Source organism: Apis cerana, linkage group LG7 (genome assembly GCF_029169275.1).
Source record: "Apis cerana isolate GH-2021 linkage group LG7, AcerK_1.0, whole genome shotgun sequence".
Classification (NCBI taxonomy): Eukaryota; Metazoa; Arthropoda; class Insecta; order Hymenoptera; family Apidae; genus Apis; species Apis cerana.
The window spans coordinates 10,976,639-11,003,172 of NC_083858.1; the positions used below are offsets into that span (position 1 = coordinate 10,976,639).

Genomic DNA, 26,534 nt, shown 5'->3' on the forward strand with positions numbered 1-26,534 from the left:
ATTACAAAAAGTTAAGACAGGGTTTGGATAATCATATCGCAGAACGCTGGCACATTGGATTAGAGAAATAAGAGGTGTTATAATAGGAGGTTCAAATAAAAGGGAGCAGAAAAGAGAACGAATGAGAAATCAGTCGGGCTATAATCCATCGTAGAGGGAATGTTTGAATAAGAGAAAGTTGGGGTAAAAGAGCGCAGGAGTCGAACAGACTGCTGTAGGGTCATTGCTATAGGCATTCGGAAAAGAAGGCGTTCAGACTATACAGAGCGCTAGAAACCGATCTGTTCAAATAATCGGGGGATTATTGGGTATAGAGTTGGATGAGAACAGGTCCACCAGAGAATTCGGATCGGAGAGTTTGGGCAATAAGTTCGAACGACGATTGAGTTATATGGATCTCATGTAAACAGGATAAGGACAATAATTTTAACGATAGATTGTATTCTAGAATTGAATTGTGATTTAACTCGTTGTTGGACCTGCATCGAACGCGATAGTTAAATATTAAATAATTTTGAATTTTATACGAAATAGGAGATCTATAATGTGCCTCCACGTTATAGAATATTCTAGATACTTTTTATTAAAATAGAAGCTTCAAAGAGAGGAAGGAAAGCCATCGTTTCACCTCCTTTAATCCGCACAAGTGAAAGAGGATAAGAAAAAATAAATATCACGTAATCTTTACCTCTTTTTCGTTTAATTAAATCAAGAAACGAGCAGATCAAAATCCACAAATTCACGTAATTTCTTCGCTTCGGCATGACTTACCAACCACACTGGCAAAGTTATTCAGTTTCCTCTTGGGATACTGTACACACATATACATCTCTCTCTCTCTTTCTCTCTTTCTGCCTCGTCCTTTCGACCTTTCATGAAAAGAGAGGGGGAAACAACGGAAGAATGGAGGAGGGTTTTGTAGCCGGTGAAAGCTACGTAACACGGGGCCCGGGATAATGGCCACTGCTGAGATTATCGTTTCGAGAACTGCGAGTTCTGTGTTTAACAGAGCTTTTCGCTTGTGTTTCGGTTGTCTAATATTTAGGATCGCGATAAGAGGGTTTGCTGGCGGGCGTAACAACGTCCGGCACAGTTGGTCCGAGAGGAGTAACGCTCTCTCACTCTCTCTCTCTCGTCGAGATCGATCCATGGATTTCGTATATTATTCGCGGAACGGTGGAGGATTTATATGTGGAGGATGTTCGAACGAGGAAAGTTGCAACCTAGGTTTCCGCGAATTTCCCGGTAATTATGACCGTAGTCGGTAGACGCTGCCCTCCCATCCCACGTCCCGCCTCTTAATTAATAAATTTCGCTATTTTGGGTAATTTCCAGGCGAGACAAAGAACTTGTTCTCCCTTCTCCACGTTGACCGTGGGGGAGGGGCGCAATTCTGGGAAATGCACCCCTCTGGGGAGGTCAGCGAAGAAGTTTCCGGGATAGCGGAGCGGAGTTTCGTATCGGAACTTTCTCGCCGACGTAGGGCGAATCGTAATTTTTCGAAAAATTTCGCTGAACCTGAAGAAGGAGAATGGACACCGCCGGAGAAATTAAGAGGAATCGTTCCAACCGAGATTTTTTAATCGAAATCGTGTTATTCGTTATGGAAAAAATTCTCCGGGGGATTCTTTTCAAGGATGAGAAAGGCTGTGGCGAAAAATTTCGCCTCGAAAGAATTTTAATTCGGTGTAATATTATCTCTCTTTTTAAAAATAAGTTTAACTTAAATCGAATTAGAAAATTGAAAGAGGTTTAAAAATTAAATGGGCCAAAATTTCAATACCAAGAGAGATTCCACTTCGAAATTTTACGACACTTTCAGAAAATCTTCAATTTTTTAATTTTGATAAGTTTCGGCCGGAAAGTTGATTCCCATTTAACGACAGCGCCGCGCAAAATTACTGTCGAAGATATTTTTATCTTCGGGGAGAAGAAACGTTGGCGGAGATGGGGCGAGAAAGGGATAAACGGGGACGATTGTACTTCCGGTATCCCGTTAAGAGGCCGCTCGACAATACACGTTCCGAAGGCAAGCCCTGTAATCCCCCGATCCTGTCTACTCGGATCATCCTTTCGCTGCGCCAGCGATAACGCAGCGCGTGTTCCACGCCGGGACACGCTTTATCGTGTACTTCCGGCTCCGCTTCCTTCGCCTTCGAAATCGATCGACTTCCACGGAGACGAAATGCATAAAGTTCGGCCGAGAACGTTATAGTCCCCTCATGAATTTTACATCACAATGTAAGGTATGCAGAAGTGTGAAACGAACGAGCGTTGGTTAATTAAATAGGAAAAGATACGGGTGTATTTGCAATTGTGCCGAATATTCAAAAGATCCGATTATCGACGAGTAATACGTTTGTTAAATATATATCATTTGTCTTTTCGATTACTGTAAAATTAAAAAAAAATGCTTCGTGTAAAAAAAATAACTTTTGACGTGAAAACTCGGTAGGAAATATAGAGGAAACTGTGCTATTGAAAATCCTTTTTGTTTTATCCCGATATCTCAATTGGTTGCCGAGATACGAAGACTGGAAGTTTCCATATCGTTTAAGAGATTATATCCTTTTCTCCTGGAAACGCGTATTACGTTCTTCCAGGAATCTGTCACAAGGGCGGAGATAAGGAACGATTAAAAATTTTTCTTTTCTTCGCGCGATGATATCTTGAGAACCGGAAGTCGTATCGGGATAAATCGAAAAGTGTTTTAAAAGGAAACGTTCCGTGCTTTCAATGGTTTCTCATTGATCGATCGAAAATCGCCACCTTCGAAGTTATAACGATTCAGAGTCTTAGTAATTTTAATAGAGTTTACGATAACGATTCAAAGTTGCCTTTTCTTTACACGACGATATTTCAAGAACCGAAAGTCAAATCGGAATAAATGAAAAAGCATTTCAAAGGCGAAGATTTCGCGCTTCTAGTGAACTTTGATTTGCTGACCGGAGGTTATTATCTTGGGAGTTATAGCAATTTAAATTTTTTCCAATTTTAATAAGATTTAATGGGAAACCCGTAACGCAAATTACGGTGTATAATTATTTTATTCCTTGAAATATTTTGAGTTAAATATCGAGTTAAAATAATAAGAATCTTCTTATTTTCGATATTTTCAGGAAATATATGTATTTCAAATACGATACGATTCTAAAATTTCTGAACGAAACCGGAAACTCTGAAACTTATAGCCGGAGTTATTTAATAATAAACTTGGAGAAACGTAACGAGAAACTTGCGAAACGTTGCTTTGTGCGCATTAAAAACGTCTAAACTCGATTATTAAAACGACCGAGACACGAGACGGATTTAAATTTTCCACGGTTGAACGTCGAGTCAATGAGAAACTTCTATACGCCATTCTATAGTATAAATTCCCAGAGTTTATCGTCAATTGCGCGAAACGAGCCGAAACGAGCGAAGGATTTTTAGGATTCGGTTAATAGCCGACCTCTGTCGCGAAAAGTGCGCGACAACGAGCGCGGACAAGTTATTCGATTATAAACCGGTCATCGACCAGTTTAAACACTTTCTCCCGCATTAACGCGCCCCAACTTAATACGCAGCCAGTCAGTGTCATTACGTGTGAAATCACTTTGCACCCTGTTCATCCAATTATCGCCTTATTAACCTCCCCTCTTCTCCAAATATATAATCGATCGGGACAATTTTCCACAGATGAATGTATATATATATATATATTCCATATCTCAATTTGGATCAGCATCAGAGGATAGGAGCAAAACGAGTAATCAAAGCGTCGATCCATACTCGAGATAATTTCCCGTCTTAATGTTAATCCCATACTTTCCTCCGTATTTTCGGTTAGGTGTGAAATATCGGATCGCTTAATAGTTCCGGGCCACTCTATTAAACCGGCTCGAAACGAGTGCGGCAATAAAGCGTTGTTCGATTCATTTCTATCGGCAAATTTAATTATGGCTATGGAGCTTTATCGATTCCCGATTTCTACCACGCGACGCGCAACCCCCTGTTGTTTCGCTCAGACGGCCGCGCGAAGAAAATTGCCACGGTAAATCGTGGCGAAAAAATACTTGGCCGGATCGAAAGGTTTATTCGTATACGAGACGATGGAAACCGATAATTCCGTTTCCATATTCTAGCCTTTTTTAATAATTTTCCACTCGATACGTACGATTTACCATCCCCTTTTATCCCCTTCTGTTTTATTTCCGGAGGAGGATAAACGTATCTAGATGGGCCGGATCGTTCGCTTGTTTGTCGATAACAGCCTCCGATACCCTGTTTTCATTCACGGCGGTGTAACAACGTGCTACACACGCGACAAACTATTACTCAATTATTACTCTGCTATTGACACGGCCTGCAATTTATTGTGCTGCAGCTGGATACATTTCGGTGGCAATGGTTCGGTGCCACGCTCTGTCATACCCGAAATTCCCTTGTCAATTTTCGCGCATATACTCAATTTATAGCGTTAACCCTCCTCGACATAAAAAAAAAAAAAAAAGAATATCGTCAATTATTTTGACGATATTTAGAATTTCACGAATTTTACGTTTTTATCAATTTAATTTTGACGAATGAAATTCGCGCGATGCGAAATTTTTATCATCTCTGTACTCTCTCTCTTTCATTTTCTCTCGATTATATAAAAAAAGATCCATCAATGTAATTTGGCTCACGCCAAACCACTTAGCCTCCGTTCCAAAAAATATTTTCCAACATTACCAACCGAATGAAAACATCTCTACCCGAATTTCCATCTTCATGATACGCGCAATAATCCAATAACATCCGATCCAATGTTCCATCTTTTCTCGCATTTGTACGTCTCCTTCCCCCTCTCCCCGCCCTTCGCTTTGAAAAATTATCATAACCGAGATTTTCGATATTTTCGATTCGATATAGCGAAAGAAATTCCCCGATACGAGATCCCCTTCCTCCTAATCATCTCCTTCTTTCCTCCCCTTTCGATTTGAAAAAGACTATTATAATCGAGATTCTCGATATCGATAATATCGCGGAAACTTGTGTTTTCGATAACATACAAGTACGCTCTTACCTAAGCGCATCCGAGGATCCAGGTCTGAGGGACTTAACGATCACCAGGTCGCTGGCCGTGTTCCGGAAAACTTCGTCGTAGCCTGGAAACCTGTCGACCTCGCAAATGTGAACGTCGCCGAAGTATCCGCAACCGAGGTTTTCAACGATGTTCAGCTTCTCCCGGGGGAAGTCTAAGATGCACTCGGCCACCTCGTCCTCCTCCTCGGTGAGCATGTCCTCGGGACTGTAGCTTGTCATGCTGCTCGAGGCTTTCGCGCTCATCGGGGGCGGTGTGCTCGGCGTTGGGGACGGCGGCAACGGTGGCAGGGAATTCTGCGATAAAAATCGAGAATCTGTGATGCTCAACGCTCGAGGACAGGATAAGAGTTATCCAAGAGTTTCGAGGAAATATCAAAATGGAGCTTCGTTTCATTCCCTTCTCTCTCCCCTCCTTTAAATTTAAATTAAAAAGGTGATTTGTGGCTGCAGCTTTGGTAAAAATTCGAATTTTCCTCCGATTACTCGGAGAGAGAAGTTTTATCATCGTCCATCCGTGAACAAGTACGTAACAAGGGGCATTTTTAAGAAAAATGACTCTCGAGACTTATTTCATTTTCAAAGGGATTGGCTCGAACAGTTCGCCAGAGAGAGGGGGGAAAAAATTAACGTCGTGATTAATTTTCTATACTCCGATTTCTTTCCGCCCTTATTTCTTTTTCTTTTTATTTCTTCTTTTTAATTAATAAGCGTTTAAAGTTCGCCGTACACCGCGTGTTCAACAGCGCGTGTTAAAATGCATCGCGCGGAGAATAATGAAGCTTAATGGACGAAAAACAGGGGAAACAGGGGAGGACTATCAATCATGACTAATGCGAGACCTTTGCATGGGGAGACGTCTTACGAAAGCGTACAATGATCACCGCCCGATAAATGTATAAAGTCCGTGATTATTGATCCAGCGTATTTTATTTTTTTCACCGTTGTTCGCCGTTTTGCCCTGAATTTTGCGAATTAAACGGTATTAAATTTAAATTAATGTTTATAACATCGAGAGGTTCCGCCCTTAGCAGGGAGTGCAAGTGCATCTTTTGCACTCAAGCATGAAATTAAATACAAAAGATACACGAAACTTCGCATCCGTCCAACAATTCTTATGTATCTTCAAATTTTCAAAAAATTCGCAAGTTAATTTTTAATATTTCAGTTTAATTTGTACCTGTAATTATAATTCACTCCAATTATACAATCTAATAAAAATTTCATATTCATTTTATACGAAACGTATTTCTAAAACGGGCAAAACAAGAAAATTTCATTCTGAAAATATAATTACACACAAACGAGTTAAAGAAATTTTCCAATTTTATATGAACTGGATTAAAAATTTCGATTTCAATAAAGATCTTTACCGATTTAAAAATAATTACGACTCGATCGCGAGTTATCACAAAAAAAATATTATAACTCGATAACAGAATTACCGTTTATCTTTGATAACTCGAGCCTACTTTTAATAGTAGAGAAAGCAAGTAATTAAAGATCGATTTCGTCGAAGAAAGAAATCGAATCCTCGCGACTAAATTTCACAAACAATCCCATTAAAAGGATCCCTCGAATCGTTCGATTTGGACACCGATTTCGCGCAAGGATCAAATTTAATTTGATATCTTTAGAAAACAACGAGGGAAACGATTCGAACAGTGCCACGTAAGATCCACAAGTCACGAACCGGTGTTCGACACAGTTTTATCGCTCAAGTGGCCCGCATTAATACCCAATAACTCGGCCAATCGTCATGGATCGCATGTTCGGCCTACATTTCTTTTCTTTTTCTTTGATACTCACCTTACAGATCTCCGTGCTGGCGTAATATTTTTCCGGTGGCGGCGGTATGGGTGGCGGATTAGATGGATATTCTTGAACCGAAGGAATCGGCCTGGCAAGATTGATCGCCGTGTTCAGCAACAGCGGAATAACCGGCTGCACCTCCGTGATCCCTGCGATACAGTGGAGGAAGCGGGGAGGAAAAAAGAATTTTGACAAGGTTAGAGACACGTGAAGGATATATATATATTACTACACTACTTGCTTGAAACATTGCAACGAGCACTTACTTTCTTTCTTCTTTTTGTTCGACAGTAAAAAGGGACTTTGCTTTTTGTCTTATTATTTTTGCAAATTTTTCACGATTAATTACAATTATACAATTAACGAGTTACTCAAAAGTTGATTAGATCGATCCTTGGGAATTAATATATTTCTCGAATACTCGATAAAGAAAAAGCGGTTCTTTAAAAATTTATTTCTTCCGGTTCATCCACGTTTTACGAGTAAGTAGAGAATCATTTTGGAAAGATGACGGACGTTAAAAAAAGAGGAGTATTAAATATCCTTCGAAATATTAAATTTTACGGGATATCATTGAAGTGAAATAAAATTCTAGAACGAACGAATAAGACTTTCGAATCTCCCTGTACTTTCGTAATTCAAACGATAAACGTGAATTTCGCGATTAAATTGCGAAATTATCCGACAAGCGTTTCATTATACGCAACTGGTTGTACGCAGGTTTAATTAATCGCCAGCTTTGTTCCAAGTGCACGGCCAGGATTAATCGAAGGATATTTATTTTTTAATCTCTGCCGTTCGAGGGAGATACGAGAACGAAATTTCATACCATCCGTTCCATACCGTTCCATCTGGGGGGAGAAACGAAACAACTCGGCCAACTATTCGAGCGATTCCTACCCTCGATCCGAATCAAGAGCCATACTTTTCAAACTCCGTTCGCGAGTTAACACGAATTCTTTTCCTTTCGCCTTCAATTATGCCCGAGGATAAATTATTATGCGCGAGAATTACGAAATTCGCGAATACCTTGAATCATCCGGGCGGAATCAAAGCGTTTCGAAGCGAGCAAACGTCGAGAGAGGATTGAAATACGGTGAGAGAAGGGAAGGGGTCAGCGTAAATCGACGCGCCACTTTATGATTCGCGCCCCCATACGTCCAAGCGTCGACTTTAAGTACCACGAACTCTATAATATCACGTCGATCATTAGAACCGCAATTTAATTCGAACGGTGCACGCTCGCATATCACGGTAGGTGTTGCGCGTTTATCGCTCGACGGCCGTGTGGCCCACCTCCCCTCTCCGATTTTATGTAATTTTAGTCAAAGGCAAACTCGATAATGCACCGCAACGCGGGGCCACTCGTTTCCAGTTTTCCCGCTATTCAATTACGCGCTAACACGTACATCGAGGGAAACGTTGCCAAGGTTATGAGTATACGCTTCGCGAAATAATTAGAATTTTTTATATTTGAAACGTATTGATTCAAAATTTTTCTATTTTCATCCCACACGTGTGCATATGATATCCCTCCGCGCTCGAAACAATAACAAACCGAGACGATTTTCCGCGTGTTCGATGAATTACTTAATCTAGAATGATTATTTCGCACGACTTTTATATTTTCTTAACATCGTTTTCGATGCTCTTTTTTATTATTTTTCGCCTCTTACTTCATCATTAGTTCCCCTATCGTCAATTTCTTTAATAAAAATAAATTTCACCGTTCTAATTTCATTATTCTATGCTTGCAAAACTCAAAAACTTTAAGAATATACTATTGCCATTCCTTACATCAACCGAATACCGAAGATGCGTCATCCGATCCTAATTTCACATAAGAAAATCTAGCTATTGTAAAAAAAAAAAGAAAAATCACACACAAATATCGTCGCAGTTCGAATCCAAGTGATTCGAGCGCAAAGGGATACTTTCATATTTCACATTCAAAGTGAGAATTGTCGAATTAATGAATTGAATCGAGTGAAAAATTTGCAAGCTCGCAACGTAATGCAAACGATAAAGCACAGGGGGAGAACAAAATTAATCTAACCGACCTGTACCGCGCACCTGTACGTTCCCTCCGAACCCCCTTCCCCGAAACATCACCGATTTCCAATGCAAACGTATTTGCATCGATGAAAGGTGTAACCGTCCGTGTTCGAGTGGGACATTACGAAAATTTCGAGCTACAAATTCGGTCGGGTTGATAAACTTGGCGGGGCACGGTTGTTGATAATCGTCAAACTCCTCCTCCGAGTCGAGCTCGAATTAATTTAAATCGGCGTAACTGTGCATGCACATGGGTGAAATTCGAAAGGCTTAAGTGTCGCACTTAACGTCAACTACCAACCGCTGTAATCCGTGATAGTTTTGTGTAGTTGCGGTGTCGTCGTGGCGTAGGCGGCCGGGTGGTACTGCGCCGGAAGCGGAGGGCAAATTGGTCCCTTGTCCTCGCCCTCCTCCTGCACCGAGACCTGCGGGCCGAATATCGAGCGTTCTCGTTAATGTATCCGACGTTTATGCACACATACGCGTATAAAAGCGATGCCACAGGAAACTTCGCGCCACTCGTCATCATGCCTCCTCCTCCCCCTCTCGTCATTTCGAATATTCATAACTGCTTTCAGTTTTTCTTTTTTGTATGGATGTAATTGTCATCAATGCTTTTCGATAAATTTGATATGAGACTGTATAAGATTGTATAAGATTGGAAATCCTTTCAATTTTAATTCTGAATTTTTTCTAAATTTGCAAGGCTTGAGATGTATCGTAATATATTGAATTTGTATATATATATATATTGTTGCAGAGACGATATGGAATTTTACCGTATCCAAGAAGATTAAAAATAAGTATCGCATTAGAAGCGTGAATAAAGGAGCGTTTGTAAAAGGGATGTATCACTGTGGTGTCGATTTCGTGTGCGTGATTAAACTTGGAGAATATTTGGCTCGTAAAAGTGTTCACAAAATTATTCATAAACGGTCGAATATAACGAGGTCATCGAAAACAGAGTCGTTCGGAGGGAATTTACATTGAATTTTTTCCTTTTTTTTTTTCTCCACCATTTTTTACATTCTCATTGCATATTTACACGCTAAACTGATACTTTCGCGTTATAATATAACCAATGCATAATTCATTGGAAGCGTGGCAACGCTTCTTCCCTCCTCCTTTTTTCCTCGCGCCTTTTATATTCTTCTATCACCCCGCATCGGTGTTTCTCAGCAACGCTCCAAGTTCAGATTAATGCGATCACTTCCCGATTTTTCCCGATCCCATTCGAAATTCAAGGCAAAGGATCGAGGAGGTTATTAAAATTCGATCTCTCATCGTGGTTATCATTCATCGTCATTCGACGAAAGAACCACGGAACCGCGGTGTGGCGTGGCGTTGCTAATAATTTCATACGACGTAATTATCGGCACAATGCATCGATACGCATTCAACGGGCCACGTAATTCCCGTGAATAAAATTTAACCATATCATCGGGTAATTATCAGTCATCGCTCTCCCCGGACGGCCGAGGAAATTCGATCAGAGGGGTGAGGTGAGGGGGTGTCGCTTCGTTGCTCCATAATCAATCTTTTAACGAATATTCGAATCTATAATTCAGATAAACAATTGAACGTTTTTGTAGAAACGTAGAAAAGGGAAGAGAAAGAGAGAGAGAGAGAAGGGAAAGGATAAGAAGGGAAATTGGGGAATAATTTGGATTTACTGGCGATTCGTTTTTCTCGTTGGATTTTAATGACTCTGTGTTTCTCTCTTTATCCTGCCAGCATCTATCAGCAAAGAAGGGATCATAGAATTTAATAACTCGAAAATCGATCTTATCGATCTTATGAAAAAATTCATCGAGTCGAGATTGTTAGGCGATCCAGTCATTACATGTGATCATTAAAAATTTGTTATCGACTTTTATGACGAGTATTTATTGCTGAAAAAAAAAAGATAAAAAAAAGATAAAAAAAAAGAATTAAAATACACGGTGCTTGAACTAGATACATATACATACAGGCAAAAGAGATTTGCATATATTTTCATGTTCAAGCGAAGCAAATATTTTTATCACATTCTATATTTTCATTTTATCTAGAACCATTCTACCATTTTCTCCCTTTTCAATTTTCTCTTACTTTTAAAGATAAATAATAGTAATAAGCACAGGAACGAATATTAAATTTATAATTTGTATTAACGATAACAAGTAATGACTGTAAATTTTGACAAAAATTACGATAAAACGAGAAAAAATTTATTATATACGTTTCTTCACCAACACCATTTCTTTTTTTCCTCGATCAACCTTGCTACGGATCGTTGACTCGGAAGGGGAGAAGGGAGAGCCTCGGCTCGCCACCCCAGGAAATTAATGCTTTCATTGTACGGCAAACAATCGTGTTGGCCAGAAGCATCGTGTCCCTTTCCTTTCGATATCAGCGAGCCGATAAGCTCGGGATCACGTCGAGGACCCATCGCACGTCGCGATATATAATATCCATTGATTTTTGCCTCTCGTTCTGAAAAGCCCTTCGAGCATTTGCTCCTCAGGGGGGAGAAGGGCATAAGGAGGGCGTTAATTTCCGTTTAGGAAGCGTTAGGGTGGCAGAGAGATGCTCTCCGCGACGCAGCAGTTAAGATAAGATGGCCACTTAGCCATCGAGATTCTACTCGAATCTCTTTGCTCCGATTCTCTTCCCTTTCTTTTCTTTCTTCCCGCTCTATCTCCTCGTCTCTTTCTACAAGAGGTAATCGAATTAGATATTTGGAAAAAGTTCGAATAACATTTTTCGGCTCGAGAGAATCGAATTTGCAGAAGAGAGGACGCCATTTCTTTCGAATTGTTAATTACAATTCGATCAAGAGAGAAAATTCGAAATTTCTTCCCTTTCTTTCTTCCCTCTCTATTTTCCCCTCTTCGTTTCCTTATCCCTTTCATTCTACAAAATGGTACCAGATATTTGGAAAAAGTTGGAATAAAAAATTGGAATAACATTTTTCAGCTGGAATTTGCAGAGGCATTTCTTCGTTAATTACAATTCGATCAAGAGAGAAAATTCGAAATCTCTTCCCTTTTTTTCTTTTCTTTCTTTCTTCCCTCCTCTCTTCATTTCCTTATCCCTTTCATTCTACAAAATGGTACCAGATATTTGGAAAAAGTTGGAATAAAAAATTGGAATAACATTTTTCAGCTGGAATTTGCAGAGGCATTTTTTCGATGTTAATTACAATTCGATCAAGAGAGAAAGTTCGAAATCTCTCGATATCCATTCGAGAAGAAATGGAAATATATATTTCGTCTCCCTTCCCGTCAGCTCTCCCAATTTCTCTTTTCACTTGTTCCAGGCTATCGCGACACCTCCCCTCTTAACATTCGAAGAGACGTCGAGACCCCGCGTCGATGAGTGTTACGATTTGACGGTTCGATCGAAATGCTCCCCTTTGCCCGTTCCCCTGGATATCACGATTTCACGTTGGCGGAAACAACGACCAAGATAGAGCTACGATCCTTTATCGAACGAGATCGCAAGGAGAGGAGAGGGGGTGGAGAGAGGTTGGTTAATTTCGACCGTGGTCGCTTGTTTGCTCGACGATGCCGGCTATCATCCATCGTTGGAACATCGGGTACGTCGCGGTAATTGGCAACGTGGAAATCTTGGAGGGGGAGGAGAGGTGTGAGAGGCGGCATCCAGCTCGATGATCGAGGCGAGCCTGGATGATTCGATACAACGATGGAAAAATTAATTACCGGGAGAGCAATCACAGCGCGGCATTTTCGACCGATCTTCGTTTAAGCGAAAAATAATCGGGCCCGTCTCCGCCAGTTAATTGAAAATAGTAATTACACGATAAACACCGTGGCGGTGGATGGTGAAAAGAAGTTCGAGGGTAAGGTGTGTTAATGTTTTCACGCTTAAAAGGGTTGACGTTTTGTTTCGAAAGATCTTAACGATATTGAAGTTGGATATTGAGCGTTCTTTGTCCGTAGGTGCAAGCGTTTCGAGCGAATGTAAAGCATTGGAAGAGGTGTACGAAGATGTAATAGGTTGGAAAGGTGTTTAATAATTTAAAATATTCGATGCGGGAAGAGTTTATGAAATGTGATCGATAGAGAAGGATCTGTTTATCTTTGAAAAGAGAAATTATTACGCAGGAATGATCGAAGTGTTAAAAATCGTTTTATAAATATGCGCGTGAATTGAAATGTATTTAAAAAAAAGAAAAAACAGGAGTGTGTCTGTTTTGAAAAATGATTCCAATTATCGTAAAGAATTGTTCACAGGAGCGCGGTGTATAATTCGGAATATTCATGGATACGGAACGGTTAAAACAAAATCACTGAAAGCCCTTTTCATCGTTTTAAATTCACTTATAATTCTGAATAATGTAATTCCCCGATGCACAATGCTGAAAATTAACAACACACGTCGAACGTTAAAAACAATACACGGTCCTTATACTTTATTATTCACCCGAAACATTATTATAAACCAGATATATTTCATTAACAAAAACGCACGGATTAACACTCGGAAAAAGGGGAAATACACGGAAACATGCATGTAAATCGAAATAAAATTACAGAAAGAAGACGATTTCCATAACGGTAATATTATTATTCAAATTGTATTCCTACAAAGTAAAATAATCCAAATGAAATGAAACTTTTGTTATTATTATCATTCTTCTCTTTTTTTCTTTAATATATTTACACGTCATAATAATCCTTGCTTATATTTCTAACTTTGTTTACCTCATATGGACTTCAAAAAAAAAACAAATCAGAAAACATAACGTGTTATCAATTTATCATCATTCAAAGGATATAAAGGCATATAAAATTAATTCAAAATATTCTAAATTCTAAATTACACGACGATCTTTCAAAAAATGTAATAAAAGTGTTTCAAAAAGAAAAAAAAAACCATTTCTCACCCGTTATACATCATCTACATACACATACGGATCATCATCCGTATCCCTGTCCCCCAAAATACCGACTTCTTCCCCTAAATCACCCTGTTCATCGTGGACAGAGCCATAATACCCTCCCTTTCGATCGACCAATGTTTGTAGCGGTCGCGAGTATATCAATCGACCTCACAAAAGGACCCTTCTCGATTGATACGTCCCTCACCTTTTTCGATTGTGACCCGTGAAAACGTTTTTGCTCGAAAATATCGAAGCCACTGAAACGTCTTCCGGATATTATGGATACATCCTCAACGCGTTCGCGATACATCTCGACGAAATAAACGATGTCGTGTAACGTAAGATTACAAACAGTGTAAATGCTTCGCAAAACTTGTTATCGTGTCTCTTCTTTTCATAATATAATGGCGCGCTAATTTTATTAAGCGAGTGAATCGATAATTAAATAACGCGCGATTTGTAGTGTGAAATTGATTGGATGATAAAAATATTCTTTTTTTTTTTTGTAAGGTATTTAAGAAAAGAAGGAAAAGATAACGATTTTTTTTTTAAAGGAAAAATAGTACGCGAGTATTTGATATATTAAATATGCCGAAAAAATATTTATAGTTACTTTACTTTTGTACTATTCATTGTACTGTTCAAATTAGTTCAATGCACTCGAACAATATGATATAATCTTTAAGAAATAGAGAATAAATAAGAAGAAAAAAAAATATAAATTCTTAATCATTTTTAACGTTTTTTTCTCGTAAATTTTCATACGATAAAAAAGAAATTGAAAGACAGGCGTAAAATTGAATTATCAAGATTCTAGAATATATCTCCTTTCTGCTTTCCTTCTCACAGGGGATTTAATCGTGCCGCGAGGAACGAATCGATTTATATTTCGCGCGTTAAATATGGCGTATATATTATAATTAATTCCGGCCGATAAACGTAATAAAAATTCAAATCGAAGCCACGAAATCCCAGACCCGCAAAGGTGGATATTTCCACGGACAAAACTATCTTCTTTCATTAATTAGGGGCTGAGTGCTTTTTGCCATTTTCATTACATTTCCCGCCCTCTTATTTCGGCCAGAGCTGCTCAACCTGTCGGATATCCGCGCCATTTCCCGCCTTCGCCCGACCGATCCAACTCTTCCCGTCGGATCCGTCGTTTGTCCCGTCGCTTATTTCCAACGTCGCCGTCTCTCGAACGGCGACCGAAATTCGATAATGGGAATCGGATTCCAACCATCGCGTTCACTCACACCCTTCATCGAGGAAAAGAGAAAACCGCGACAATTATAAATTCGGATGATGGACCGTTTAATTTCATGCTCCCGAGAATACCAACGATCGAGTACGATAAATCATTTGACCCCTGTTCGCGGTTTAATAATATTAATCGGGGTGGAAGATCCACGGAGTGGTTTAATAATTCCACTATCATCGTTTTTGCCAGAGAAAGTATCTAATTTTAATGCCGATTTTCGTGTACAGTCGAATTTTAATTTTTTCTTTTTAGTGTCACATTTCTTGTTGCGCTTGTGTGAGAGTAAAAATAGGTTTCTAATATTCGATACATCGTCGATCGATTCGATTTGATCTTTTTTCATTTGACTTTGGCATTGAACTTCTTTGCTTCTCTTGCTTCGAAAGTATTTCGAAAGTGTTAATTAAGTCAGAATATATAGCATAAGCTTTTTACAAAAAATCTCATGAATAGATGTCGTTTATTTAAAAAATATATATATATCTATCGAAGATAGATATAAAATAGGAAATCGAGTAAAAGTGCATTTGATTCGATTCTTCGTTCAATTATTTTAAAATAACCACGTTTGTTTAAACTGATCGATATGAAATTCATGAAACCAATCTAAATTTAAACTTATTAATCTCATTTTCGTTTATCTCTATTTTCTCAATTTCGAATTGTCGAGGGTTCAGTAACCTTATTCCCTTGTTCTTCGTGTGGTTGAAACCACGAAAATTCCGAATTTGGAATAACTTGGTCCGTTATTAGTTTCATATGCCAAATTGACAAGCACTTTATCGAAAGGATCGATGCGAAAAATAAAGCGAATAATTACACGAGAGTGGATTTTTTTCGAATTTTACGTTTCCAAATTTGCAACTTGCGATGCAAATTCAACAATTGTACCAAGTAATTATGTACATTGAAAGGACAAAAAAAAAAGGAAAAAAACAATTCTTTCGTCGTTATAAATCAAATAAATTACCCGAGCTTTAACGAAGATTGATGCACGAACGCGACATTCTTTTTTTTCCTTTCTCTTCCTCTACCTTCGTCACGAGCATTGCCTCCGAATTCTTCGATCCATCTTTCAGGCCATTCCTCCTTGATGTACCTAAATCATGGTACCTCGAAGGAAGAAAGTCGAAAAATGGGACAACGAAACTTCCACAGCTACAGCTCGTCCCCGTTTTTTCGATTCGACGATCCCATTCGCGAGAAATGGTCGTCAAGATAATCATCTTTTCTATTTCCTCCCTCGCCTATTCAAATCGTGCGCAATGTACATGTATCTGTGTATATATTAGTTCAGTTCGGTTGGATATAGATGCATTCGTTGTGTACCTAACGATGTACCTAAACGAGCCTATTCGAGAAAGGAGATATTAAAAAAAAGAGAGAGAGAGAAGCCGAAGATAAAAAAGGAAGAAAAAAAAAAGAAATAAAATAAAATAGAATCTAATAGAAAATTTGTGTACAATTTATATTCATACATTGGCAAGATTATTAATCGAAAAAGACTCATCGTGTGAAATATTCATATGAAAAAATAATTGCAAAACAAGTTTATACGGATATAAGAGCAATAAATAATACAATTACAAAAAAACGGGAAAATTAAATAGAACAACGGCTGCCGAAGGATCTGTTTGATTTTCATCACGATCCACCCCACCCCCCGCTTATCCTCCTAATTCTTAATCCAGACACGAGTGGCCTCGATAATCGGGATACACGCGTACGTCAAATTTGCGGCGTGGATTATAGTGTACAGGAATCAGGGAGTTTGTTGCTTTAAATTAAAATAATCTGTTTTCGCTGGGGCTGCCCCTCGTATCGCGGCCAACCCCCGCAACTAAAGTCGGTAATCGCATTACCTCACTTTTGAACACCCCCCTACCATCAACCTCGTCCATCCCCATTCGCCTTCGGGATATTCTCGGGATGGGAGCGCGTTAGAATCATGGATCTGGATTCAATAAATTCTACTATGAAATTTAATGAAATCACGCGCGTCAGTTCGATCAGTGGTACAGAGAAAATCGAGAGGGCACGGCTGAATGATTCGAAAATGAAATGGAAGTTTTAGATAGTTTTTTTAGATAGAGAATGTGAACGAGATGTGGAAACGTTGCTTCTCTGGGTTATTATAATATTATATTGGAGTTTTTTTAGATTTTACAGATTAATTTATTGCTCTTTTCGTTTTATAGATTTTTCATCTAAATTTTAATAGATTTTAATAAATTTTAAGAGCAAATTAATAGCATTGTTCCTGATTGAAAGTTTTGCAAAAATTGGATATCGTGTTTTTAAATGTAACCAAATATTTTATGCGTTTCCTATCTTCTCGTCTTTGAAGGTTTGTAGAATTTTTTTAAATTAAATAGCGAGTGACAAGAAAAATGAAGAATAACAGATAAACGTTCCTTTGTTGATCTTGAAATTAGACAAACGAGATCAAAGTTGTGTATATTATAATCGATATCTCGCGCAATAAGTCCAAATTAAAAAAATCCTGGGATTAATTCGAATTAAAGTATTTAAAAAAAAACAAAAAAAGAAGAAAAACATAAATTCTTCCCGGCAATAGAGTCTTAAAAAGAAAAATCGAAAGTATTTCTCGACGTATCATCCGAATATTAATTTTTCGTTCCGCGAATTATTTACACAAGCGCTCGCGAATAGATTGGAAGGGGAGAAATTAATTTCAACGGAAGAAGAGAGAAGAGATTTCGTGGAAAAGATAACGCGGCAGGCAGGGAAATAATTCGTTCTGTTCCGCCATTGTTCGACAGTGCAGGAAACTGACTCTTGTTAAGCGTCGTTGTCCATGCCCGTGGAACACATATTTTTCACGATACGTTAAAAAGTAACGAACTGTGAAACAGCGGCGCGAGCCGGCCATTGTGCGTTACAGAGCACGTTAATACGGGCCGCGTATATACGTGAAAAATTCGAACAAATCTGTATTGTTTCCACCGGTTACGCGAAAATGTTTCAAGCTTGCTTTCGCCATTACCGAACTCGAGGGTGGAAAGCATTGAAAGAAAAAAAAAAAAAAAAGATTTCCGATGAGCAATGGAAATTCTAGCCAAGGATCGATCGACGAGCTGAAACCAGAAAATTCGTTTTAACGAGTTTCGGTTAACGATGAAGCAACGATAACATCGATAACGTCGATAATTTTCTCACGAAAGGTAAACGAACGAGAGTGGATGGAATGCGAAAGGAGCTAGGAAATACGAAAATTTCCCCGTTCTGTTTTTATTGTGATTTTCATTTTCACATTAGCTGGCGATTTAATAATTTTACGTATATATATATATATATTATATTGAAAACGAATACAATTCGCAAGCTAGCAGACACGAGAGTTAAAAAAAAAAAAATACCGTTTGACGCTTGTTATAAAAATCATCGTTGTAGCGTTTCACTCATTATTTTAAAACCGACGTCGTGCTGAAAGAGCTATAAATATTTCATCGTCCTTCCATCAAGCGAATTCCACTAATCTGTGAAATATCGTCCAGAAATTTTTCATGGATTAAAAGCAACGATAAAAATATCAGATGTTTCGCGACAATGCTCCGTTATACGTATATAAAAATATAGATTTTTAGGAATAAACTCGTTCGTTAAGAATGTTTCGATTTAAAGTCAAACAAAATATCAAAGGAGAAACTACCAAAATTTACACTACGAATAATAATCTATTGGAATACTAGTTCGATATAAACCGATAAATATATTCCATAAAGTAACAAATAATTACTATATATATATAAATGATACTTCTCTAATGAAATTAATAAAACAACATTGATTCTTCGAAACAAATTGCATCATAGTAACAACAACGGGGGCGAGTATGATTCACAGATCGAGCACTTTAATCTAGATTAAACACTACAAATCCACGAGCGTTATTCCAAGTTTCGAGTTAAGACAATCCAGATTCCGGAACAAACAAACCCTAATCAAACCGAACGCCACTGCCTTCCATCAAGACATCGACTTACCGCGCCAATCCTCCTCCGTTCGTGGCGGAAGCTCGTGGCCTGGCGGAAGTGCAACGAGGTCGTAACAAAAAAAAAAAAAAAAAGAAGAAGAAAGGGAGAAAAAAGAAGAAAAAAGAAATAAACGGCGAAATTAGAGAGTTTTGCGACAACGTGAAGGCGAGACAAGTAGCAGATGGCTAATGTCGGGAGTGGCGTCGTGAAGGAGAAGAGGAACGTGTGTACACAGGCCTTGCTTACAGGCTGGTGAACGAGCTAGATAACGCACGTCTCGCGCCGACAATGGGCTCATACGAGCGCCTCTTTTAATTAAGTGGAGTCAGCTCGAAGCCGGGGGAAAAAAATTTATTCACCGGGAATTATATTGGTTCGTGTACTCGAAGGGTGAAAAACAGGGCGGTTTTAACGGGAGTGGTCCTTCGTAATAAATGCGAGCCACTGGAAAGGCTTTTGTCTTTTTTTCTAATGATCCGATGAGGAGATTAGCTGCGTCCCTCCGCTAAATTCTCTGCTTGGTATTCTATGTTTTTTATTTTTCGTAGTTTAATTTTTTTTTGGTAGAAGAATATGGTTCCGTAAATGGATATTTTTTTTTTCTTTTTGAGGAAAGATGGCAGAAAAAGGAATAATTTGTATGGAAATAAAAAATTCTAGTATCTTGTCCGAGTTTGTTATATATGTATTTGTTATATATGTAATTTTGATTTTTTTTTATTTTGAATAATTTTTTTGTTTTTCTTTTTGAAAATGACGGTATGGAGAAATATATTCGTATCTCGTGGAAATAAAATTCTATTCTTATCTGAGTTTGTAATTTTTATTCCTTTTGAATAATTTTTTGTATCTTTTTTTTTTTAAAGATAGTAGAAAAATATTCGTATTTTATGGAAATAAAATTCTAGTATCTTACGAGTTTGTTTGTAATTTTTCTCTCTTTTTGAATAAATTTTTTTTCAAAAGACTGGCGGAAAGAATACACGAATAGAAAAATTCTCCAGTATCTCGACCAAGTTTATTTGTAATTTTTTCATTACCTTTTCATGCAGTATACTTTACAGTAGAATAAATTTGAATTTCTCGTAGTCATATTTCACGTATCCAGTGAAATGATTTGTTTTATATTTCTTTATAACGACTGGAAAAAAAAAAGAAAAATTAAAAATATAAAATTCTTTCAATTCATTCACCAGATATTCGATTTGCGAAGAAAATATTTTGCAAAACCCTTTGTCTCGCGTCTGCTCGCAAGTGAACAGCAGTGGGAACGATAATTCGAGCTTTCCTCAACGATAAATCGCGCATTCCGCTAGAAACGTGGAAATTTAATTAATGTTTATTACCCGTTTTAATATAACCCAGTCTCTAATTGTAAGTGTCAGAGCATTGTACCGTGGCTGTCTTAAGGTTCAACTCGATGCTTAGAACACATTTCGAAAGCGTCTAGGGAGAATTGCACGCCATCGCCTGGCTTCCATTATTTCCCATCGTTCAACAATCTGTTAATTACTGCCCTCTGTAGGTACACTTCAGAGATGGGATCGAAGGCTCGTAGCTGTCCATTCATCCAAAGCTTGTTATTAATACACTTGCGACCACTACAGGTCACTTAGTATTTCCTTTGTTGCCGATAATAGGACGATTTACTCGAGACTTAGCGAATAATTCTCGTCCAATAACGAAACATTGTATCATCTATATATATATATATATATATATATATAAAATTAAATGGTATTTAGAATTAAATTGAATTTACAACGTAGAAAAAGTGTTTATATGATAAGTTTTCAAGATTTCAAGAATTTAATCCGTGGTTTAAATTTTATTATTATTTGCATACGAGGTTAATTTTTATTTGAACAAATAAAATTTAATATAGGGAAATCAAATTTTTATTGTTTATCCGGGATAATTTTTTTTTTAAATCTGCCCTAGATTCCATTTTAAACTTTATTAATATTTATACGCGTAATATTAATTGTTACTCGTTAATGAAATTCGATATAGGAAAATTAATTATTCTATTAATTATATCTCGATTTTATATGAATATTTGCATTTAATTTTGGGTCTATTGACTCGAATTGACCTCTGATCTATTCATAACTTTAAATAACAAAGATGAATAAAAATATACAATTTTCATTCTTTTGAACTTGCGACTAGCTATTGTAATAACCTGTACATCTTTCTTTATACGAACTTGAATCTATTTTCCACTCTTTTACAATAAATATGCCTGCTTCAAAAACAAAAGTTGCACTTTTAAGAATCAATAAAGACAATTCCATACACATATGTCTTCCTATATCCGTACAAATCTGAAACTACAACACTTTATCAACATACGATCTTTTTTGACAATCTTTTCCTTTTAAAATTTTCACAGGAAAATGACCTCACAAATGGAACAAAAAAAAACACAAAAAAACTAAAAAAAAAAAAATCTCCAAAATATATCGTACATGAGAATCGTTAACAAGTTCTCGACATCATTTTCACGCGGAACCTATCCTTCCCACTTTTATTCGCATCCGTTGCTTCGTTAAATACCAATTTCACCCCATCATTTACATATTTCCTGGCCGGTACGCGTCTCATTTCATAAATTCAATGGAAAGCGAGAGCGTTGAATTCCATCGTCTCCAATTTCGCCCACCCCTTTTCCTCTCCGTCCCGCCGGATCTCTCCTCTAACGGCGGTAATTAATTTTTTTCCCGGGGACAAAGTGGATCCGTCTTCGTGGTCTCATTACGCGGACAGAGAGTGGCGCCCTCTTTTCGGCAAAGAGGGGCCTAGACCAACCGTGGATGACAATAAATATAAAACTTTAATAATTCTCGGTATTACACCAACTGGAATTTACGCACGCGCCATTTCCCCTTTCCAAAAGTGGTCTCCATTTTCGACGATCCATTCTTTTTCGTCTCTCTTTTGTTTTTCTCTTTTTCCTTTCTTCCTTTCTTTCTCTCTTTTTTTTTTTTTTGAGCAACTCTCGAACGAACGGGTAGTCCACGAACAGAGAACAGAGAAGTCGTTCTGTCGTCGAGAAAGATGGATAGACACGCATTCCTGAGAAGATGCAATGTCTTGGATAATGTCGCGTCCAATTTGGCGTCGCTTAGTTATTTCGTTGTTCGTTTGAGCAAAGAGTAGAGTAAACGCTCGAGCTTAACTTGGACCGTGATGTAGTCCATTTTCATTGGAATGAAAATCGTTCGAAAGATTTATTCGTTACGATTCTGTTCTATGCTGTTTGCAATAGTTGCGGAGCATTTTTTCTTCTCTTTTTAGATTTATCTTTAAAATGTAACAACATCCCAATAATTCGAAGAGTTATTCTTTCTCCTTCCTTCACTGTCCACCGCGTGTTTACTTTCAATTCCAATAAACTCAAGACATACGTCTTATCACAATTAAAATGCCCCTATGAGAAATATTCGTTACGCGGCTCCCGGCTATTTATCGAGGATACCTTTTTTTGCTCCCCGTCTTCGATCATCGATGGCGCAATCCCACTTGCCCTTTTGCCTGGTCCAAGGAAAATATTTGACCAGCCTCCCTCCGTCACATCTTCCATCACGCGTCTAACACGGCTAAGACGTTCACCATGATTGCTCAAAAGCCTTCCTCGCCGTCGAACGCACCTTCCTCGAGAAAAGGGGGAGGGAGGACAAATAGCCTCGCGCTGTTCGCTTTATTAGACTCGAAATGAATCCGCGACTCGAGGAGAAAAAAAAAGAAAAAAAATCTCGTAACTCTAAACGAGATCATCGTGTTATTTAGCGAATTGCTGGTTTCGTGTTAAAGCCGATGTTTTCTTTTTCTCCAAGTGAAACGAAATCGATCGAAAATCGCCAAGGTCTCGAATCGGTTAACCATTCTTTTAACGATTTTCTTTTTCGTTTACTTCCTTCTTTCTCTTTTTCTTCCTCTTCTTCTTCTTCTTCTTGTTCGATCTGGAAGAAGAACTCTCGGCGAGACAGTGTGTAGTAACAGCGTGAAATCGAGTACTCGGAGCAAAAAAACAAAAAAAAAGGAAAAAGGGGGAGGGGAAATAAATGCGGTTTGTTTGTAAGGATTTTAAACGAGACTTGGCTAATGTAAACTTTCGAACGGAAAGTAATTCGAAAGTTTTAAACGATGGATTCAGCCGTCTGATTGAATTCCACGGTTTCCACGATTCCGCGCTGTTTGCACGATCCTTTATTTATGCTGCGTGTGTTTATGCCGCGATTTCGCTTGAAACGCGGGAATTATATTTTCGAAAAAATTGGAATATCGAGTAAAATAATCCGTTATATTTAAGGATTCCAACACTCGCGTTGATATTGTTGCGATATTCCTTGTGAAGAGCGGAGAAGATATTGAATAAAAATAAGGGAGGGAAGTTTATCTTACCTTCAAGTCGCCGTGTTGGTCGTAAAACGTCGAAGGCGCGAGGGCAGCCTTCAACCTTCGATTCCTGTAGAAAATGAACGTGATTGCCGCCAGAAGCATCACGATCACAGTGGTTAATATACCGATAACCAGGCCGACGAACTGCCTCGATTCCGGCTCCTTGCTTTTGTCTGGAACTGCAACGTCCATATACATTATTTCTCAACTTTATCGAAATCGATCTATGAATTATACCGTAAAGATCGATAACGACCTTCCTCAAAGTATATTCAATATACTTATTTATTTCGAATACGTTATCGAAGATAAGCAACGACGATATCTCGACAAACAGTTCAATAAACGAAATCTTAACATTAACATTAACATTGGGGACATTTGTATCGAGATAATTCATTTCATATCATCATTCCCCTTTCATGCTTCCAATGTAATCACGATAAGATCTTATTCTCCGTAGTAACAGGCCAATCGAGTTAACGCGAGTTAACGAAGAAGAGGAAAACGTTCTTTGTCCGTTTTCGATGCGTTTACGAACAGCGTGTGGAAACGTTTACGCCGTTGCACGCATAATACGGGAAAGTACACGACCTATCAGGCTGGATATTATCGCGAAGGCAGCCTCGCATAACGCGCGATGCCTCGATAATGATGATTGCGTTCATCGTGCTCCCTCGTAATTGGATCACGATCAATCGCCGCTTTATCGATCGATTTGCTTTTATTGCGGGATCGAATGTCCACCGTCTGCCGTTTTCGATGTCATTCATTTCGATGTCCCGATGACGATGGGATAACGATTGCTGGATAACGGAAATTAGAAAAATGGGTGAGAAGCGAGAGAGTCGAGGGTAATTATTGTAGATATATACGTTGAGCGATCGAAATAATTCTTTTTTCAGAAGAAAATTAGAAGAAGGGAAGAAATTGAGTAATTATCTCATGAGTCTGATGATCTTAACATTTTTTCGGGTTATACATTGTGGAACATAAATGGAAAGTTTTTCTTCATTTTTTTGTAATCAATGTTATCGAAGATATTTAATTAATCATTGTTAAAGTTCACTTAAAAATTAAGTTGGTATTTATTATTAGTTTCCTTTCTGACACTTCGAGTATATCGTAACTGGGAGACGCAATTACATTTTATTAAACACGTGTTTAACAAAATTAGTGCGTTCATTTATCGTTTCTACTGCGTTGCGAACAATCACTCTTGTAAAAAGCTTTTCGAAACAGCCTATTTTTTTCTCTTTTTTTTATTATCGAGCTATGAAAATTATATTTCCATTGACACGATATATATATATACACGTACGTGTATTGATAGAACACATATTTGTCAAGTGTATGTTTATTGAATCTCGTAGGATTTCTGTTTAAACCTCAACTCTGATCCCAAGACACGACTCGTGACATAATCAGATATCGGATCGGCTTAGCAATAATCGTACGCAATCAGCTAAAGGTCTTAACATTTATTAGGCATGTGTTATCTCGATCGGGATAACAGATCCTATATGTAAATTATTTCACGGAATGACATAATCTTGACGTGATCTTTAGGAAGAAAGTGCTTTTTCATTGAAGAAACCAAACAAACCGATTCGAACAAATATCTGTTTCAACTTTTATTTCGTTATATGTCTTGTAACGCTTCTTTATCCGTTTCCTCTTGCAAAACGAAAGTATTCATCATTTTGAAAAAAAGGAAAAAAAAGAAAAGCCTGAATCTGGAGCACGCATATTATAGATTCAAGGCTTTTAATTTTCCTTCTGGCGATGTGCAAAGTGTTCCAGGTTGTTGTAACGGGGCAAAGAAGTTTCAGAGTTTATAATTACTTTGCGATTATTATTTCTGTTTCACTCCTCTCCGTTCGAGAGATCGATCCTTCTTTCATCTTGAGCAAGTTTAACAGGTGAATGAAAGTTTAACAGTTTAATTAGGATTAATTCTTCGACAACAACAAAAGCGCGAGTACTTTGTGTCCATCATCCTATTATAATTTTTAAAATTCTTCATTGAAACGGTTGCGTGAATGAAATGGATGAAAAAGATTATATCACTAGAAATTCTTTCAGACGGTCCCAAGGGGGATTAAACTTTACAGAAGAAAAAGCTCAGAGAGATTAAACTTTGGATGCAAACTCTATTTACGATCAGAATAAATAGAGCGATGTATCGTCTTTAATTTTCGTCAAACAAACCAAATAGAGCCAATTTTTCTTATTTATAGAAAACATAACTTACTTTCCTCCCCATAGGAATGATACTATTCAAAACTCGAGTTCAATATTTTTTAACTTTATATTTTCACGAAGATACAAAATATTCTGCAAATCTTCCCCCGGATAATTCCAAACGAAAAAATTTTGCAATTACAAGGATTAATAAAAGCAAGAATCAAAACCAAGTATATATATATATATATATACACATCTAATTCTCACGAGCAAGAAGCTCTGCTCCGTAAATATCTTGTTATACGTAGGTTCTGAAAGCAATCAATCGGGCCGGTAATCGAATCGCGGACGAAGAAAATATATAATTCGATTCGTTGATTGGAGAGTGGATGGAAAGAAAAGAAGCCATAACGATCAATTAAAGTTAATGCAGGGGCACGGATCGCAAAGGGACGAGTTTCCAGAGCACAAAAGGGTTTCGGTTTACCGGATGGAAGAATGTCGGTCACTACCTTCGAGTTATTTCCTTTAACACTTCGTCTCAAAGTGGTCCCCCGACGATGGTAGCGGGGAAAGAAATTAATTAGATTTCGCCTGTTCGCGAAATGGATGGCGAAACAAAAGGAGAAGCGTGGCTACGTTATCGGTTTACAGAGGCCACGATGGGTATCCTTGCTCTTTTTCCGCTTCGTTTCTTTCGTGCCGAGCGAGCATTTTTGAGAACACCTCGGTTACAGCGCATTAAAAGGAAACCGTGCAAACACTTTAGAAACGCGCCTTTATTCGCGCGCAATTCGAAAGCCTTTTATCGTCGTCGCTCCCTTTCCGAGATTCTTTTGGGGAAACGAAATTTTTCAATTTGAAA

At 38.1% G+C, this 26,534-nt stretch overlaps 1 protein-coding gene across 5 annotated transcripts in view; it reads right to left on the reverse strand.

Annotated features, from left to right (window-relative positions):
- LOC107999224 (discoidin domain-containing receptor 2) overlaps positions 1-26,534 on the reverse strand; it is a 228,438-nt gene that overhangs the window by 22,821 nt on the left and 179,083 nt on the right. For all 5 annotated transcript variants that reach the window (XM_062077201.1, XM_062077200.1, XM_062077196.1 and 2 more), the window contains 4 exons: positions 23,486-23,661; positions 9,233-9,356; positions 6,874-7,025; positions 5,048-5,361 (listed from right to left, as the gene is read on the reverse strand). In XM_062077201.1, the coding sequence (XP_061933185.1) occupies positions 5,048-5,361; positions 6,874-7,025; positions 9,233-9,356; positions 23,486-23,661 (766 nt within the window). The remainder of the gene's footprint in view (positions 1-5,047; positions 5,362-6,873; positions 7,026-9,232; positions 9,357-23,485; positions 23,662-26,534) is intronic.